Source organism: Primulina huaijiensis, chromosome 7, assembly GCF_012295235.1.
Source record: "Primulina huaijiensis isolate GDHJ02 chromosome 7, ASM1229523v2, whole genome shotgun sequence".
NCBI classification, from domain to species: Eukaryota; Viridiplantae; Streptophyta; class Magnoliopsida; order Lamiales; family Gesneriaceae; genus Primulina; species Primulina huaijiensis.
In genome coordinates this window covers 1153872-1173297 of record NC_133312.1, presented here as the reverse complement: position 1 = coordinate 1173297, position 19426 = coordinate 1153872, and the positions used below count along the sequence as shown (strand labels likewise).

Here is a 19426-nt window from a genome sequence, read left to right as displayed (position 1 = left end):
GATTACAAAAACATGTAATAGATTCATATTTTAAGGAAACTATGACAATTATTAATAATCCTAAAATTATTGTTAATTATCGAGCTATCATATGAATTATATAATATATATGTATATACTTTTTTACTCGATTAAATAAATGAGTAAACGGGTATGAAGATTTTCGAGTACGAAGATGGTAGCAAATTTTAAAGAATCCTATACATACTCGACCCGGATATTCGATTAAATTAATGTGTGTGTGTGTGTGTGATTTTTCGGTTATAATGTTAATTCTAATATGCTTTTGTTGAATGATATTTGTTGGATGGAATGCAGAAAATTAATTGTATATAGTTGATGCAATTTTTGTTGGATGATGATGCTAGGATAAATTGTTTCTAATATTTTGTTATTTTTCTATAATATTTAATTTACTAATTTTTATATATTTTTTCCTTATTGTTTTCAACAATTTAGTGAATAATCATAGCTTACTCGAAATAATTCAAATATGAGAAAATACAATTATAAGTAGTAATAAGATATTTGAATAGGGTATGTATATTCAACCCTAGCTCCGACGAGTATGAGATGAAGATGAAATTGAATACCTGATAGAGATGAAGATGAAGATACAAATGAATATAAAAAATGAAGATGAGGACGAAGGATATGAAATTCTAATCAAACCGAACTCTGTAGGACCGAGAGCGCTTAACACTTTACTAAAGTTATAGTTAATGATAATGATGCAACTCAAATCTTCTAAACTGCACAACAGCACAAGCAACACGGTTCGATCGTTCTATCAAACATAGACAATTATTACGCCCAACAATCTCTCTCCCAATAATTTGCGATTACTGCCGGAGGCCATGGCACAAATGGAGAGCTAACCTCGTGCATAAGTATTTCACTAATCCATGGGCCGTTCTTTCCGTAGTTGCTGCAATATTTCTTTTTGCACCTCACCACCATCCATACCGTGTACAGTGTTTTATGTTATGTTTGACCCCTCCGGCAGATGCAACATTCTAGCTCGGCGGTATTTATTCGTGTGCTCGTGTTTGTGTGCGTGTGTGTGTTTTTTTTTTTTTTGCCAGACGTTCTCTTTGGTGTTTTGTATTTTTTATTTTTTCACATTTGCCCGCTAAATTTGAGAAATAAACTTGAGAATTTCAAGGCACTTAACAGCTTCTGAAGTAGTGGACGTATGTAGAATGATAAACGATTTTCTTGTCCAGGACACTATTTCTTCGAGTCCAACAATTCTTACCATTTTCACCAAAACTAACAAGGAAAAATGAGGGGGGAGGGATCTCTCTGCAGCTTTCCATCAGCTATAATTAACTTCTTCATCTTCTCTTCGCACCAAAATAGTTGCTCTTTGCTAATCTTCGTTTTCCGGAGAACCCTTGACATTACTTTCACATCTACAACCCCAAGCACCATGTCCATGTCCTCTCTTGATTTCTTTTTATAGCCCTTGCTCCGCTTCCTCAGCTCTTTCAGTTTCATTGCTTTCTGCAATTTCAGGATTTAAGTTTTTATCATGTAATAATATTTTACGATACCAAGAAACCTTGGTATTATGAAACCTCACAACCAACCGATTTTATGTTTTCTCCCCTGATGGAGAAAATAACCTTACGAAACCAAACTGAAATGAGCAGCATCATAAAATAAGAGAGAAACGGAGTACAGAGAAGGCTTCACCTTCTCAAGAGAAATTTGAATCTGTTCAACGGGTGTAGTCATTTGGTTTTGAGTTCCAAATAAATTACGCGAGCTGCTGGATTTTTTCTTGTCCATCTTAACAAATTGGAGAAAGCTTAAGATGGAGCATTCCATTATCCTAGTGAAATCTGAGGCAAGTACCATAATATCTGATGCGTCTTCTCCAGTGTTTTGCCCGTCAAAACCTAAAGCCGCAGAGATAGAGTCAGAAAAAAAAAGAAGCAAAAAATAAAACGAAATCAAGGCTCAATAATAGTTATTCAAAAGAGGAATTCATTCATCAGTGAAAAAATATTGGTCAGTGAAGAATTAAATCATAAAATTTCGAGAAGTCGAATAACATTGAATTAAGACATCAATAAAACAAGGATGAAAAAAGGGGACATTTTCAAGTAATCGTAGTCGATTTCTATTATTTCTCAAGAACAACAAGGGAAGTGTAGGAAATGAATTAACATTTATTAAATGTTAGAAGATCTGATAATGCTGTCGAATATTATCAAGACCTGGAATTGCCTTCATCTATCCGGGATAAGAACTCGGAAATTCAAAGTTACAATGAACACTATATAAATATTAGGGCAGAAAGAGCCAACAATAGAGTTTCCTGATTTATTGGTCAAGGAAATCTGTTCTAGAACTATCGTAAGGTCAGCGTACATATTCTTAAAGAAAGGAAAACCAGCAGGAAAAGAAAGGAAAAAAATAAGTTGTGCTCTAGTAGATAAGCCATGTAAAGCTCGTTTTAGGAATGGACTATATATGCCCACGACATTTTATATCATTTTCACCAATCATACCTTGGATCTTTGGGACCTGAAGAAGTTTGGGCAAAGATTTTCTTGCTCGAAAGTAGATCTCTGGCCTCAAACCCACCTCAAAAGGTTCATTTTCAATAAACCTTTGCAACAGAACCTGGAACTGCTGAAACTGCTGAGCACTATAGTTGTAGGAGGTGGAGCTTTCAGGTTGGCTAGATATTTTCTGATTCAACTGAGTGTATTGGCAGTGTAGCACCTCCCAAGCCAAGCACGTTTGAGCCACATATGCAGTTTCAAGCTCTTGCAAAGGGTCATTAAATGGCTGCTGTAAGTGCTTGTTTTCCTCTTTCAATCCCTCAAATTTTCTCAAAGAAAGGCACCCAAGGGGAGAAGAAAGCTTTCTAGATGAAGATCTTGGGGGTGGAGTTGAAAGTGATTGAGATCCTGAGGCATTTTAAGTGTGCGTATACGTTTAGAAACACAAAATATAGCTGCGGTCACAAACAAATTTTTAAGAATGACAATCATTATAAGTTTTGAGATAAAAGAAATAAATAATTATAATCTTCAATAATTGATTATTGAAGACAACAACCTGTTTAAGGAAGTAAAATTCATCTTTATGAGCTTGCAGTTAACTTCATGAAGCATCAGCTACATTAATACAGAAGTATGAATATAATCCAAGAACAGCTGGCAAGTTGGAGATAAAATAACAAAACTGCATGGCGTGGTGATCAATAACTCAGATAAATTTCGTGGCAAAAGCACTTGCTTTGACGCTATATGGTACAATTAGGAATTACGGCCTCTGGCTTTGGTCTCTTTATTATAGTTTAAATGCATTAAAAATCAACACCGCTAGCTAACTTTCATCATACATTCTGTTTATCATTTTCATTTAATATAGTGTTGATATTAGCTTGAAAACTGATCCTGCAATATAAATAAAATACCTTTTTACGTGAATGACATTAGACTGATGATGATACTAAAAAGCAAAGCTAAAGATTCTAAGCACAAGTAAATTAAAAACAAAAAAAAACGGAGATCCTTATTATTTATAGTTGCGAAGAAAAATTACCAACTTCTAGCAGTTGCTGGGCAATTGAGCGGTCAAAAAACAGCATGCGCTCACAATATATGTCATACACAGCATCAAAACCAGACCAAAACTGCCTCCCTTCTGCTTCTACATCCCTCCACTCACAAGCACTGGTACCCCCTTCTTCCTCCTCTTCGTCCTCGTCTACTGGAGAACTTTCCTCGGGTATCAACACCATAAAGCTGTTTCTTTTCAACTCCTTCAGCCTCTTCTTCACCTCATTGGTTATGAAATCATCGTCGTCGTCTTCCATTTCAGCATTTGTAGAATCAACATGAACTGACTTACCCAATACATCACCATCCCCATTCCTGAGCTCCTCTGGCTGTCTCACTGGCTGATCATGATTAACATTTTTGTCATCTGGTTTGTGGGCATTCCTAAACTTCTTCAGTTTGAAGAAATCCATAAATGAAATAGTTGCACAGCGGCGCTCTATGCCCCTTCTCCTACAAGATTGGAAGATTTAGCATCAAGATAACTCTATTATTTCTTTTCAACATATACCAAAGGCCATATAACTAATTATATGGTAAGACCAAAAAAAATTCCATTGGTAAAAACAGCAGTCTTAATCTATGGAGAATCGAAACCCCTTACGGTAAAATTCAAATGAGATAATAGGACCCTGAAAATGCATATATTATTAACGATGATTTCAACCATGCAAGGAATCTTTAAATTTGTCATCAGATCCACAATCTTTAGTGCAGTGGTGTGGGGAGGTGGGCCTTTTAAATTTTCCAATGGTCATAGATATTTTTCAAATACGCTTCTGATCAGGTTCAAAGGCGAGCTTAACGCACAAGGACAACTCAAGCCAATCGATGATGTCACTAGGACCAGAAGTCACCACCACGAAGAAAAAATTATAAAGCTCGGTGCTTTTTCCATCCTGAATATATTTTCTGAACAAAGCAGATAGTAACTTTAAAACAAATGTGTAACTTACGCATTCCACATTTCTTTTCCCCGTGTAAACATCTCGAACCTCCCTGCACCCACGGTGCTCCCAGAAACAGACGAAACCAAACCAGGGAAAAGGGAATTGCCGAAAGCAAAAGAAAGAAAAAGAAACGATACACTTATGCAACAACAGAGGTAAGGGCAAAAGAACACTCACAGAAATGAACGTAGGAACAGTCAAGACCCCATCACGCAGCCATTTCACAGGGACGAAACCCTAAGAGAGAGAGGCTATGGGTTTGTTGGAGTTTACAAAGTACAACACAAACGTTGGGTTTAAAGAAATCCGTGGCATGCAATAAATGCCAGATTTCCACAATTTGAATGAATCTCGAGCGAGCTGCTTTATCCTAGATTTTGGTACAAGGTTCGCGTCTTTTCTTTAATTTTCTTGTTTTCACGTTTATTTACTGTAAAAATTGTGTCTTGAGATCTGCAAAGCTGCAGTAATCACATCTTAAAAAACCAAGATTTGAAGGACAAAAGGATGGAATTGATTTGCATTAATAAACAGCACTTTAGTGCATTACATTGGGGAGAGGGATCCAAACAGAGCATATTGTCAGAAACAGAACACGANCCCCCCCCCCCCCCCCCCCCCCCCCCCCGGCTTGGCCATCCCCTTCGCAACAGCTTAGCTATGGTGGTTTCTTGTTTCCATGCCTTCATTCATTTCCAACGATCAACAAACATTATAAACCTAGACCCTAGTCACATATTATATGTAATTTGTAGAGTCAAATTTTTTATTCTTTTATTACAATATTGTAGATCATTTCTCCTTATTTTGTAAGGTTGATTTCATATATAGATGCAAGGGACTAATTTGTCCAAATCGAGACCCGCCCACTTTTTCGACCCGTCACGCTTAAATAAAATTGAAAATTTTAGTAACTATAAAATAAAAAATTTAAAAATTAATAAATCATCAAAATGACATTTCATCTTTATATTAATAATATTTAAGAACAAAAAAATATTATCACAATTCAAAATCTATTAATATATATTCAACTCATAACAAAAAAATTTCAATACACTTTTGTTTTTATTTTTTTTATTTCAACAATTCAAATATCAATTTAGTCTCTCTATAATATGTCAAATTTCACTTTAGTCGATCGATAATGATAAAAAAGACTGTATACACACGCATCGCGTGTGCAGAGTAACTAGTATATATAATAGATGAGACGGGTTCGGGACGAATTCACTCAATATCAGGTAAGTATAAGAGATGTGGCTGGACAAGGGATATAAAGTATGAGGTTTTGGAAACTCAATGGATGATGAGTTCAAAAGCAAATTAAGGTTGCGGCCTTGTGGTTCGAAAAGAACGATGAACTGGGCAGCACAAGAGGGTAAGGGGTCAAGTGTTCAATAATAGGGGTATTTATCGACCCTGTTCAAATCATCCAACGCTTCATTATCATCGCCACCAGAATATCAAGTTTCCCCTCCATGTAGCAATCCCACGCCAGATCAGTAAGAACAGATAACTCATTGCCATTTTCCAAATCATCCAAGCTTCTCCTGCAAGAAACAATCTCCAGAAGCAACACACCAAAGCTGTGAACATCCCCTTTCACGGCTATTTGCGTGTTCCTGAATCACTCGGGTGCAACATAGCCTTTTGTTCCTCTGATATTCGTCAGCGTTCGGCTCTGATCCATCAGCAGAAGCTTGGATAATCCGAAATCTGAAATCCGGGTGATTTAATATTCATTGAGAAGTATGTTTAGAGGATTTATGTCGCAGTGAATGATCTGCTTGCTGCATTCTTCGTGTAGATATGTTAGTCCCTGCGTGACCCTATGGCCATTTGGTCCTCTGGGCAACCTCTTCTTCCAGCAGCTATTACTTCCGTAAATTGCCACACCTAATAAACAAGCATTAAGACAAGAGGATCTGAGGTCTTATTCTGTACTATGAGCTTTTTGTGAATAATCATTAAATGGCCAATACGTATCTTGAATCTCCACCAATTCGAATATATCTTCCGGCGAGCCTTTCTCGCCTTCGATGCAGTTCGAGACTGCATCAGGCTTCCAGTCGCTCCCATTCAGGAGATGGCACACATTATTATAGCCACAAGCCCAGCTGCCTTTCTGTCCATCAACAGATTGACATATATTATTAGGCCATAAAGCGACAACATTCCACCCTGAATTACCATTATTAATACTATAATACCGAATAAAAACACCGTCAAAATTCAGGTTAACCCTGTAATAATTTCAGAAGCTGGAGGGATAGAAAGAGCCGAAAGATCATATAGTTACCCATTTCTTCTCCTAACTAACAAGGAGCTCGTTTCATTAAAAACAACCTGATAACCAGAATTCGATGCATTAGCATCAGAAGCATGGTCCGTCAATTAAAATTTTTCTAAATTATGTAATTATTTCTGTTTTTATTAAAAAAAATACTCTGCGACAATAACCACGACCGTCCGCGAGATGTCAATCGAAATGCAACAGCGGCCTCCACAACGTAGGACCATGATCAGAAGTTGAGCTAGTGTAATAACCATCGTCAAAATCTGTATTTGAAATCACACTTTTCGTACTGAACACGATGTTTCAATTGTCAAGCATCCTGGCGTAGAATCTTCCCTGGGAAAAGCTTGTCTCCGTTTTTCTTGAATTAAACATGCCGTTAAGCTCAATTGTTTGAGTGGGTACTATGGTATCTATCGGGTTCTTCAAGCTTTAGCAGTATCTCATTATCTACATATTATATTGTTGCTAGATACTTTAACAAATGGACTACAGTATCTTACCTCGTACATGATGGGCCTCCCTCCTAATTGTTATCTGGCCTTTCAAGACCCAATCCATCTTTTCATGATAAAAATGAAATAATAATAATAATTGGATGATAGAATATGATCCCACTGAAAAAATGTTAGGAATATGAATATTTGATGTTGATTGATTTTGAAGTATAGAACATGGCAAGGACGATAAATTTCCCCACTTTGCAAAAGTTAAAAGGCCACTAGATAAACTATCCCCAATGAATCCTCCAATTTTTTTTAGTAAGTCTCTTGTGAGACTGTTTTCATAATAAAAAATAATACTCTTAACATAAAAAGTAATATTTTTTCATGAATGACCCAAATAAAATACCCGTCTCATAAAATACGACCCGTGAGACCGTCTCACACAATTTTTTATCTTTTTTTTTGTTTGAAATTTTTTTTGATAATAATTATCAATCTAATCTAATCAGATGTTTAATTATAGTTTAATTAATTATTAAATGTGAATCAAATTATTTATTTTAAAATCATTGAATTAAATTACAATGCTATCATTTGTATCTCTCTGTTTATATTAATTAATTATTGAAAAATGAAAAATTTGTTGTTTATGAAATTATCTTAAATCAAATCAAATATATTATTATTTATTTAATTACAATCTATAATTAAAAATATTATAATATGTATTCTTTAGAAGGCAGGCACGGGGGTTAGTGGTCCCGAGCCTTTTATTTTTACTACGATATGAATAAAACTCCCCGTTTAGTAATCAGCAGAGCGCTCGCGGCTCGACAATCAATCGCGGTTCACATTCTCCTCGTCTCGTCTGTCAAAAAGATCGATCTGGTCAAGTTTTCGAAAACTTGCTGAGAGTTCATTGGCCATCGGATTTTGTCTGATTTGAAAATGCCGTCTGTTTTTGGAGGTCCCCTGACCACCTTCGAGGATGCCGAGAAGGAGAGCGAGTATGGATACGTTCGCAAGGTTTTCCACATGCTAAGATTTGGCTTCCTCAACTTGTTTTTGCCCTTTTTTATTCGTACTCATCTGGTGTTTATGTTTATGTCTGTGAGTCCTCAAGTTGGCATAATTTGCTTGATTTGGTAATCCGCATCTGCCGCGTGATACTTTGTCTGTTTAATCCCATCGATTAGTTAGATTTTCTTGTTTCTTTATTATGGCGTTGAGTGTTTGGAAGTTGGTTAAAGGTTCAAGTGCTTAATGTTTGTTTGGCAGTCGAAAGTTTCTGGCGTTAGTGGTGCCCGTTGAATCAATCGAGAACTGGTACTAGACACGGTGATTGGTTTTTGTTTACCAACTTATCAGGAAAGTCACCCTCTTTATATGTCTGGGCAGATCTTTTTCAAATTGTTCTGTCAGATTTTCTGGCCTGGATCCAGTACTTCATTGTCAATTTGTGATTTTTCTACCTCGCCTTTTTTTGCTTTGGTTCTGTGGGATTTTCTAATTCGGAACCAGGAAGTATTCCGTTGCTACTGTCTTTAACCTTACTTTAGTCTGCACATATGGTTGGTCGTCGTAGATGGTTGCCCGCCATTGGTGGCGCTTGTAAATGCTTCTTATTATCTATGGTTTTGATGGCATCTGTCTTTGCTGGTGTTATCATCCCATTTAACATGTCAAAAAAGGTGTCACAATCCCAGCAAATGCAACAGAAGGTTCTAGGTAGTCTGATTAAATATTTCCTTTTGGATTTAGCCTAATAAGTGTAACGTTGGCATAAGTAGTCTCTGTTACAAAGAGTTGTTTTTTTTAGTATCTCCATAGTGGTGTTGTTTAGGATTTCATGCTCCATATGAACACTGCATAAAAGGTGCAATTCCTGAATAATGAAATCAAAGTGTGTTTTACAGAAAGATTTTTTTAATGATTGATTTATTACATTCTTTTCTTTCTCTAATTAACTCTGTGATCATATTGGAAAAATTATTACTCTTGTTGTCATTGTAAAACATAGGGTGAATTTGACCACCTTGGAATGTTAGTTTTGTGTTTAATTTTTTACACAACACTTTGATTTCAACATATTTTTTTGGGATGCATTTCCCTCTCATGGAATTACCAGCACGAATTTTCTTACACTTGTAACAGTCTAAGATGCAAAAGGTGTTTGACGTCAAAGGGCAATCGTCAAAGGGCAATCTCCATTTCTACTAGAATTACATATTGTTTCTTTATCGCAGGTTTCTGGACCAGTGGTTGTTGCTGATGGAATGGCAGGAGCTGCCATGTATGAACTTGTTCGTGTTGGACACGACAAACTTATCGGCGAAATTATTCGGTTGGAAGGAGATTCTGCTACTATTCAAGGTTGGAGTTTTTTGAATCCTTCAAACTATATTTTCTTTCAATGTCCACGATCTAATTCAATGCGGAGTCTTTTTTGACTAGATCTTAGCAATGCCATGATATTGCCTTTTTGTCATTGTCCAAGATATTCAATAAATACCTTTCAAATCAACCAAACGAAAGAGAAAACCCTTATCTTCTTCCTCATCTATTTTCAATATTCAAATATAATATGATACCGGGATGATGATTATGGGAGTCATTTTGTTCTTTGCTGAAGTTTACGAGGAAACGGCTGGGCTAATGGTGAATGATCCTGTTCTTCGAACACACAAGGTTATTGTCTATCCTAAAGTGTGGAACTTTTGTTGGTTTTTCTATCTGCTTAATATTCACAATACCTGCTCTACCAACTTTTTACAGCCTTTATCTGTGGAATTGGGTCCTGGAATTTTGGGAAATATCTTTGATGGTATTCAGGTCTGTAATTTCTACTTACACGAAAAGAATGAAACTTTATCACTTTTGTTATACAATAGTCGTATAGTAGTTCTGCAGCTTGCAGTAATGGTGGTTCTCTCTTTTCTGTTTGGTAAAATACTCGATGCAGAGGCCTCTAAAAACAATTGCCATAAAATCTGGTGATGTTTATATTCCTCGTGGTGTATCTGTCCCTGCCCTCGACAAAGATATCCTTTGGGAATTTCAGCCAAAGAAAATAGGTACTGATTGTTTATTTCGTTTTATTGTTAATTTAATATCGTTGATTCAAAGTAGATTTTTTTTTATTCAATGGTATCCTCAATAATTAATTTAGTGAAATTTCAATTGCAGGAGAGGGAGATCTTTTGACAGGGGGCGACCTATATGCTGTAAGTTTGACAGGAATATACTATGTACAAAGTGAATATTTGACCAATGAAATGCTATTATTCAGTTTGTTTACACTTAGTATTTTGTTGCACTAATCTCTATGCAGACCGTATTTGAGAACAGTTTGATGCAACATCATGTTGCACTTCCTCCTGATGCCATGGGAAAGATATCCTACATTGCCCCGGCTGGTCAATACTCATTGAAGGTATGACATAGAAAATAGAGAAATTGATACATATCATTCCCATTATATTTTTGTGGTGTAGACCAACTTTATATTCACTGGATTCTCTCTCCCATGCAGGACACTGTCCTTGAGCTCGAGTTTCAAGGTGTCAAAAAGAAATTTACCATGCTTCAGGTCATCTTTCAAATGCTGTCTTTTTTTTATTTGCGTGACTGCTTCATCTGTTCTGGGATGAGTGAAGAATTCCGTTAAATATGCCTCCTTATCTGCAGACCTGGCCTGTGCGTACACCTAGGCCTGTAGCTTCAAAACTTGCTGCTGATACTCCTCTCTTAACTGGACAGGTGACTATTAATAATGAATTATTTTTCCCAAGTTCCCAGCACATCATCCTTTTTCATGTATTGTTACTTTGTAAAGGTTACACAAACTGATGCCTTTGTTCTATTCAGCGTGTTCTTGATGCTTTATTCCCCTCTGTACTTGGCGGTACCTGTGCCATTCCTGGCGCATTTGGTTGTGGAAAAACAGTTATTAGTCAGGCTCTTTCCAAGGTGAAGTACATTAACTTTAGTCATCTATTTCATGTTTTGGAAATTTTCTGTGACAAAATTGCACCAGTTATGGAACCTATTTTAATCATGTCTGGTTCTTGTGATATAAATGCAGTACTCTAACTCCGACACTGTAGTTTATGTTGGCTGTGGGGAAAGAGGAAATGAAATGGCAGAGGTATGTAATTCACTCTCTCATTCACTATATCATCATGACATCTTCAAAGTCTAAACGAGATATCAAATACAGGTGCTAATGGATTTTCCTCAATTGACAATGACACTACCTGATGGCCGAGAGGAATCCGTCATGAAACGTACTACACTGGTAGCTAACACCTCAAATATGCCTGTGGCTGCTCGTGAGGCTTCAATTTATACAGGTAACTGAACTACTCGGTTACTATGCTTAATATTTATGTTTCTCGAATAATGATGTTCAAAGTATGTATCACATTCATGCAGAAGTGAGTGAGATCCTCTTTATGAGGTAAAAATGCCACACATTCGTTCAAAATTTAGTCTATTTTATTGAAACAAAACCTTGTTTCATCTAGGTTAAGCCACCACATTTCTTTTAAATTTGCTGTCTTGCCATACACGCGAGCACTCTGCCCCTCAATATACCTGTTGTCAGTTGGAGTTTTTCACCTTTTACTGCTTGGTATACATGCTAGTCGATAATTTATAAAATTGATTTTATCAAATCTGTGATGCATCAAGTATCAATTTATAACTAGCTCAAAAACATTGTCTTTTCCTCCGGTTCTTCCTCCTGTTACCTAAGAGCTGTGGGATCTTGGGGTGGGTAGGTGGGTGGATAAATGTGTCATATGGTGACACTGAGGTTCGCTTCCTATTTTATTCAGTGTATTTGATAATGCTTTCATATGGCTTGTAATGAATGTAAGCTATACTTAACTATGATTCTCAATCATCTTACTTCTTAAGCCCTACTTGCTGGTGCGACTTCTTTTATGAAACATATTTAGAAATGTGTCTCCTCCAAAAAATGTGTCGTTTACCCTATTAATGGATCGAGTTTAGCTCTCTGTCTCTGAAATCCTCTTTAACCATTACACAGTTGTTTTATGGCATAACTCCTAGTAATCTTGACTCATGGATGTTCAGGAATCACAATAGCTGAATATTTTAGAGATATGGGTTACAATGTCAGTATGATGGCAGATTCAACATCTCGTTGGGCAGAGGCATTGCGTGAAATTTCTGGTCGATTGGTATGTATCCTTTAATTTCTCCACCATAATAATTGGCTTATTTGATCATTATGATGGGGTGTCGTATGGCCATCAAACTTAAATTCATATTCCCTAAATAAAATGAGTGTAACAGCGATCAGAGTCGAATCGACTGGAAACGGATATTATTTCTTTCAAGTACAAACAAATAAAAGGGGGATTTTTTTTTATATTTCTACCGATGAAAATAAATAAAATACTACAACTAATTTAGCATACAAGGAGAAATATTAAATTTAAATAAGTAATAAACAACTAAGATGAATAATTAACGAAGTTTCAAATTTGATATTACCAATCTCTGATTCTAGGGGTACAATATTCAAGTGTATCACTGGTTGTCGGTTGACAAATTATTTATTCATGCAGTTCCATGTAATTAACCTTAGAAATACTGGGATAACCACTAAAATTCTTATATTTGCCTGATCTATTTGACCAAAAGCAACATATAGTCAAAACTTGTCAGTAACATATTAATTAAAGATTGATTTCGCTTTATGAAACCGTTAATCCTGAAAATTTAACAATTGAGATAGTTGCAATTGATAAATACAGTTTCGTTGATTTAGTTAGATTAAATATCTTCTGATAGCATGACACACTTAATCTATCGCTACAAAGCATGGCTTGGTTTACAAGCTCCATAAAAATTAAATAAAAAGATGAAAAACGAGGATTCTTGAGAATAGAGAAAAATTATCCCCCGCCTCCCTTTGAAGAACACGTTCAAAATTCCTCTCTAGAATCTCTAAAATTCTATCTGGAATGATGTTTTTAAGATAGTAGGAAAAAAATAAATCTATCAATAAGGAAACTAGAGTTGTTATGGAACAAAAACTCTATCAATATTCTCTCTCTGAATCAAACACCACAACACCACAATTAGGACTATTAAAACATGGTATTATCATCATAAATCTTGAGCTCTAATCATCATAATTTTTATCTGCAGTCACAGTGCATTCCGATTCCTTACTCCAAGACTTTTTCTGTTTTGTTCTTTTTTTCAAGGCTTCATCTTGACGACTTTAATGTGATAAATATCACAGTTTTAGCCCAAATTTGCTCCAAGAGCATAAAATTTGCTATTACAACAAAATGACACAAAAAAGTATCAATTTAACATGTTGAAAACGGAAACAAGAGGAAATAAAAAAAAATATGAACTGTTGCGATCTTATCAAAACCTCCAAAACCTAAACCATGCTTTTCCTCAAGCATAAAATAGTTATATTCATTATCTTATCTCTTCGTCCTCCTTCCGTTTCCTCTACTTATCCTGAAAATTTTTAATGCATAAAAAACAATTTAAATGTTGAGCATCTTACATACCAACATTATGAGCAATCACTTCCATCAAAATGTATGGAAATTAAAATGCATAGGATCTAACAACTCCTCACATGATTCACTCATTATACTCTCAAGTGTTTGAGATATGTATGTATCAAAGAATTCACGTCACAATATGAATACTTTTACCATAAGCTTGCAAATATATCACGTGTCTTCCACCAATAAATGGATTAAAATGCACAATCAAAAAGGTTGTAAAATGTTGTATCGTAGCTAGATGTTTGGTAGGAGAAAAAGAAACATTGGTTTTATGGAATTGAAGAAAATCATACCAAACTTTTCACAAAAAAATATATCCAGGCAACAACAAAAGACTCTTCAATCTCATTATAACATCCAAGAATGCAGTTTGCACTTTTCTTCTTTGTTGCTCTTTTTTTCTTTCTCACTTTTTTTTCTTTTTAAAGACTGAGACAGTGATTATAAGACTTCGAGATTGGATAACTAAATCTCAACAATTTGCACTGTCTTGGATCGAAATGATACTGCATGTGAAAATTTATATGATTTTTCAATTCAAGGTTCAAAAAAATTAATAACCAACAAAAAAAGATTTTTCATGGTTTGTAATGTGGTTATTTTCCAAGGAAAAGGTGCATGCTCGAATTTGGCTCACTAGGGGTCTATGAATCAGGGTAGGCTCAAATGAACACCACAGATGATAAAAAATAAAATGGTTTGAACTTGATACCCTTATTTTTTTTATGATGCACCTAATTCACTACAAAATGTTAACTAATTCACTACAAAATGTTAACAAATACATGTATAACAATGTATGTTCTAGAAAATCAACAATGCATAACTAATACACAATCAAAGAATACAGAGCATGATAAAATGTTTGCTCGTAGGCTCAAAGCACACCAAAAAAAAATGGTATATGTGTTAGATCTCATACGTTTGTCATTTCAACCCATCATCAAGAGCAACTAACCCTAATGCAATAGTGAGAATGCAAAATCAATTACACGCAAAAAAAACATCAATTTTTCATAGATTCGCATCGGAAATATCGAGGATTCAAAAAAAAAAAGTAACAAATAAGCATTAGATGTTTTTCGGACCAAACAAAATTCACTTCTTTTTTTTGGGAACAAGAATGAAATCAGAATACAGAAAAATTGAAAACTAGAAGTCGAGCTATATACCCCCTTCGACACATATATCTGACATTGTCCTCAATGGCACAGAAAGAAGATGCTCGACTAAGACAATAAAATCGCAAAGATAGTTAAACTACTCCCTGGGAAATGCTGAGCATTGTAGAAAAAAGGTCATCTACTGTTGCTATAGAGGAAACGATGGTTTGAACCCCATATTCTTGTAAAACGCCAATTGATTATGTTCTATTTGTGTCAACTGTTGTTTGAGATCGTCAATTTCCACGTCAAAACGCCTTCGAGTTGGTGCGGAAAATGTGGGTGAAGGCGCGCGTGAATCCAAGGGCTCATCCGGGGTGTCAGGATCAGAGTTGGTGTTGCTAGACCGCACATTCACGAGACTTGGTGACAAAAAGAAAAACTCCTTGTGCATGCTTTAGAGGTCTCATAATCTCTAAACAACGCAAATCCAAAGATTGCATATGACAAACATGAAGATTATTATCGTTCAAATCAAACAAGTTCACATTGACAGCTAGTTTAGTAATCAAAGAGCCAAGAATCAAATGACGTTTGTGAGCTGCCACAATAGCAAATTGAGAAACCAACCCATAACCCAAATTCACTGTAATTCGATTTTCCATGCACCACAAGAAGAAAAACTCAGCTTTTGTCAACACAAAGACAGAATCTTTTCGACCCGAAAAAGTAAAAGTAAAGAACCTATGAAAGTATTTTCAAGCTGGATCATGAAGGTAAGAATCTTTGGATTTACTCGGGTCATAATCTTGCTGGGTGGACGTTGCTCGATATAGGGCAATAGGATTAAATTTATCATGATAATCAAAAGAACTATTCAAATATTCATCAGTTTTTAAAATGCTTAAGTGATAAAACGAAAGACAATATTATGTTCAGTGATCAAAAGTTTGAATGCGCGTCTCATCAACCGAAATCGAACTACCCCTGGGCTAGAGAGTGTGAAGTTATCAAGTTTCGCAAATTCAAAAGTCGTATAAAATTCTCGCACAAGCTCAATATAGGCTGAACATGTGATAGAAACTAGAGTTTTTATAGAATAAAAAACTCTATAAAATATTTTCTCCCAATAAAAAATTATTTCTCTAAGAGTCTTCAATGAATCAAATACCACAATTAAGACTCCTAAAATATCAAGGACTCCTAAAATAAAATATGATATTATCATCATAAATCTCGAACTTCAATTATCATAATTTTTGCTACTCTCTGCATTATCAGGCGTGTCAACACCTTACTCCAAGACTTCTTTTTTCGTTTCTTCCTTCGAGGTTCCATCTTGGTAACTTCAAATGTGATAAAAATTACTTTTTTCAGCCCAAATTTGCTCTGATATCATAAAACTTGCTCCTACAAAAAAAATGACACAAAAATATATCAATTAAACATATTGATTACGGGAACAAGGGGAAATATGATAACAAAAATATGAACTATTACGAGCCTATCACTTTAGTTCTTTAGTTGTGGGCCAAGCTTGATTTTATTCCCTTTGAGCCATAGATTATTTTTGTGGGTATTTGATTACGTAAAGTTGAGACAAATTGCCCAAGGCAGCGGTCATTGTTAAAACCTCTGCGGACCTGAATTTTTGGAGAACTGTTAATGCAGACATGCTTTTAAATATCATGCTGAATGCATAATACTATTATCTTCATGCACAATAATGGTAATTGTTATTATTGATCATAAAACAAGGTGGAAAAGTGTTGGCCTAATGCATAACATTTGCTGTGTCTAGTTAACAGAGACTGGAGGCATTAACCTCTATTTTTCTCATTTCATGTTTAAACGCACTTTTCCTTGGTTCTAGCTGTCATACCCTTAATATTCCCTGAATATTGTGCTTATTATGTTATTGTACACACTTTATAATTTTTACTTTGTTAAGAAGCACCACTTCTCTCTTTATACAGGCAGAAATGCCTGCAGACAGTGGATATCCTGCTTATTTAGCGGCACGTCTGGCATCCTTCTATGAGCGTGCTGGTAAAGTTAAATGTCTAGGTGGACCTGAAAGAACTGGAAGTGTGACAATTGTTGGAGCTGTCTCTCCTCCAGGAGGAGATTTCTCAGATCCTGTTACATCTGCAACTCTCAGTATTGTTCAGGTACTATCCAGATACTGAACAATTTGAAATCTATTCTGCCATACGTTCTATACATCAATATATTGCCATGTTTCAGGTTTTCTGGGGTCTTGACAAAAAATTGGCTCAGAGGAAGCATTTCCCTTCTGTAAATTGGCTTATATCTTATTCAAAATACTCTGGGGTATGTTTTACTGCTTCCTATCGTATTTATAGCCTTTTGAGTTTCAAATAATATGTGAATTTTTTAGGCTCCGCTGTATATGATTGATCCTTCAAAAAAAAAATTTACCCACTGAAATTCTAAACGATTTCAAGGCACTGGAGTCCTTTTATGAGAAGTTCGATCCGGATTTCATAGACATCAGGACAAAAGCTCGTGAAGTGCTGCAAAGAGAGGATGATTTGAATGAGATTGTGCAGGTTTGTATTTATTTGGGTTTTGAATTTGCTTTTCTGGTATATGGTGGGGTCAAAATATTGAGCTTCTGATGAGACATTGAGAGGCTGTCTGTCGGTTACGCTTCTGGTGGGCAGAATGGCATCACTGTATCTACTCATTATGCCATGGCTTCTATCTCTTTTTGAACAATTTTGGGACTGTACAAAACAGAAATTATTAGCACATGAAATCGACTAACCCACACATTCTTTTTCCAATGTTTGGTGGTTAATGCCACCACCAGAAATTTGAAGTTCCAATTAGAATGCAGATTTTTAGAGCTATGAAGCGGTCCGTTCAATTGTTCTCGCATATCTTGAATTTGAGTTTGGCTATTAATTATTGCATTTGACCTATACTCGACAACTTGTGTGATGCAAATTCCAATTAGTATCTATAACAATGCAAGCTGTAGAAATATGAATTGCGAGAAGAAAATGAAGGCTTTAAAATCATATTTGAGCTTTAGGTTGTTCGTTTCAAATCTGGTTGTTTCACTTCTTGCAGCTAGTTGGAAAAGACGCTTTGGCCGAAACAGATAAAATTACCCTGGAAACTGCAAAGCTTTTGAGGGAGGACTATCTCGCACAGAATGCATTTACTCCGTTAGTGCTTGCTTACCTGTTTTGACTTGGTATTCCCCATTTCAGAGATTTTTACATGTTTGATTGGTGACAGGTATGATAAATTCTGCCCATTCTACAAATCTGTTTGGATGATGCGCAACATTATTCATTTCTATAATTTAGCTAATCAGGTAAAGTAGTTAATGGTATGCATTTTAATTATTCTCGTTTTGATTTTCCATGAAAGAGTTGGGAGTGAATGTAATATAACTCATCAGATATATCTTAAGAAAACCTTCTTTATTCTGTTGCCCTGAAAAAAATCCCCTAATTAGTGTCACAACTACTTATGGAGAATTGTTCGAGATAAATTAGTTGAAAACCTTTTGTTTTTGACATACAGGCAGTGGAGCGAGGAGCTGGCATGGATGGACAGAAGATAACTTACACCCTCATCAAGCATCGCCTAGGAGATTTGTTTTATCGTCTAGTGTAAGTGAAAAAACCGGTTATTTTGTTTCAGCTTGTTTGGTTTGTGCATCTCAGTTCAGTTTGTTTATGTTTAAAATTTGTTCACTTTGTACAGTTTGGAGGTAAGTTCGATTTGATTTGTGACCAAAATGACCAATTGTGTATCATCAGCAAAGAACAAAACTTTGTGATGTGTATTAAAATTTGGAGGACGAAAAATGCTATATACATTTTATGGAACTTGTGTATTTATGGTAATTTGACTTCACTTCAATAATGCAGGTCTCAAAAATTCGAGGATCCTGCAGAAGGCGAAGAAACCCTGGTCGCAAAATTTAAGAAACTTTATGATGATTTGACTGCTGGTTTCCGCAATCTTGATGATGAAACCAGGTGAAATCTTTCAGTATTTATCGAGGAAGTACATATACAGTGGAAAACAATAGGTCTGAGGACAAAGGGTTTCTTTCACTGGTTCAATATGGTTCTCGTAGCAGCTTGTATTTTGTGAGTTCCCCATGATTTTTGGTGAGTAATAAGAGGGCATCATTCAAGAGATACTTTGTATTATGTTTATTGCGGCTTGAATAAGCTGTAGATGTGCCATTATTTATCCATATAAACATTTGATTCAAACGTGCAAATGTTATTATTGAAAGTGATGGTTTCCTAATGAATTCAATGGTGGATGGAGGCATCAACATCAAAACTGGCCTCATGATCCCACATAAAATTTATATGGGGTCTGTACATATTAAACTTCCATTAGAATGTATTTGTATTACCATGTTTCTCCCCAATGTGACATAGATTTAACCGGTTTGAGAAATGTCAAAAATGGTCACGGATTCA

At 35.6% G+C, this 19426-nt stretch overlaps 2 protein-coding genes and 1 long non-coding RNA gene across 5 annotated transcripts; 1 reads left to right on the top strand and 2 right to left on the bottom strand.

Moving 5' to 3' along the window:
* Positions 1-1169: 1169 nt before the first annotated feature.
* LOC140981353 (uncharacterized) lies at positions 1170-5147 on the bottom strand. 2 transcript variants are annotated; one of them, XM_073447731.1, is made up of 5 exons: positions 4538-5147; positions 3565-4034; positions 2520-2924; positions 1699-1904; positions 1170-1506 (listed from the first exon to the last, which is right to left on the bottom strand). In XM_073447731.1, the coding sequence occupies exons 1-5, from the start codon at positions 4567-4569 to the stop codon at positions 1273-1275; spliced, it is 1347 nt and encodes a 448-aa protein (XP_073303832.1). In that variant the 5' UTR covers positions 4570-5147; the 3' UTR covers positions 1170-1272. The 2 variants fall into 2 exon arrangements, with proteins under 2 accessions (XP_073303832.1, XP_073303833.1); XM_073447732.1 differs by having other exon boundaries at positions 4709-5146.
* Positions 5148-5620: 473 nt separating this feature from the next.
* Positions 5621-7066, bottom strand: LOC140981354 (uncharacterized). The gene is made up of 2 exons (XR_012176071.1): positions 6745-7066; positions 5621-6659 (listed from the first exon to the last, which is right to left on the bottom strand). It is a non-coding gene; the product is annotated as an uncharacterized lncRNA (long non-coding RNA).
* Positions 7067-8076: 1010 nt separating this feature from the next.
* On the top strand, positions 8077-19311 carry LOC140980877 (V-type proton ATPase catalytic subunit A). Of its 2 annotated transcripts, XM_073446961.1 has the most exons (21): positions 8077-8302; positions 9523-9649; positions 9909-9964; positions 10052-10108; positions 10239-10350; positions 10463-10500; positions 10608-10709; positions 10809-10865; positions 10964-11035; positions 11144-11245; positions 11361-11423; positions 11496-11628; positions 12377-12483; positions 16922-17116; positions 17193-17279; positions 17414-17518; positions 18045-18142; positions 18216-18294; positions 18507-18595; positions 18857-18995; positions 19035-19311. In XM_073446961.1, the coding sequence occupies exons 1-20, from the start codon at positions 8225-8227 to the stop codon at positions 18969-18971; spliced, it is 1872 nt and encodes a 623-aa protein (XP_073303062.1). In that variant the 5' UTR covers positions 8077-8224; the 3' UTR covers positions 18972-18995; positions 19035-19311. The 2 variants fall into 2 exon arrangements, with proteins under 2 accessions (XP_073303062.1, XP_073303061.1); XM_073446960.1 differs by lacking the exon at positions 19035-19311 and having other exon boundaries at positions 8078-8302; positions 18857-19017.
* Positions 19312-19426: the final 115 nt, after the last annotated feature.

Coding starts and splice junctions, on each gene's coding strand:
- LOC140981353 (XM_073447731.1), bottom strand. CDS start 4,569: ATGTTTACACGGGGAAAAGAAATGTGGAATGC. Junction 4,035..4,537: donor GGAAAAGAAATGTGGAATGC/GTAAGTTACACA, acceptor CCAATCTTGTAG/GAGAAGGGGCATAGAGCGCC. Junction 1,905..2,519: donor TCAGGTCCCAAAGATCCAAG/GTATGATTGGTG, acceptor CTGCGGCTTTAG/GTTTTGACGGGCAAAACACT.
- LOC140980877 (XM_073446961.1), top strand. CDS start 8,225: ATGCCGTCTGTTTTTGGAGGTCCCCTGACCACCTTCGAGGATGCCGAG. Junction 9,650..9,908: donor AGATTCTGCTACTATTCAAG/GTTGGAGTTTTT, acceptor TCTTTGCTGAAG/TTTACGAGGAAACGGCTGGG. Junction 17,280..17,413: donor CTTATTCAAAATACTCTGGG/GTATGTTTTACT, acceptor AACGATTTCAAG/GCACTGGAGTCCTTTTATGA.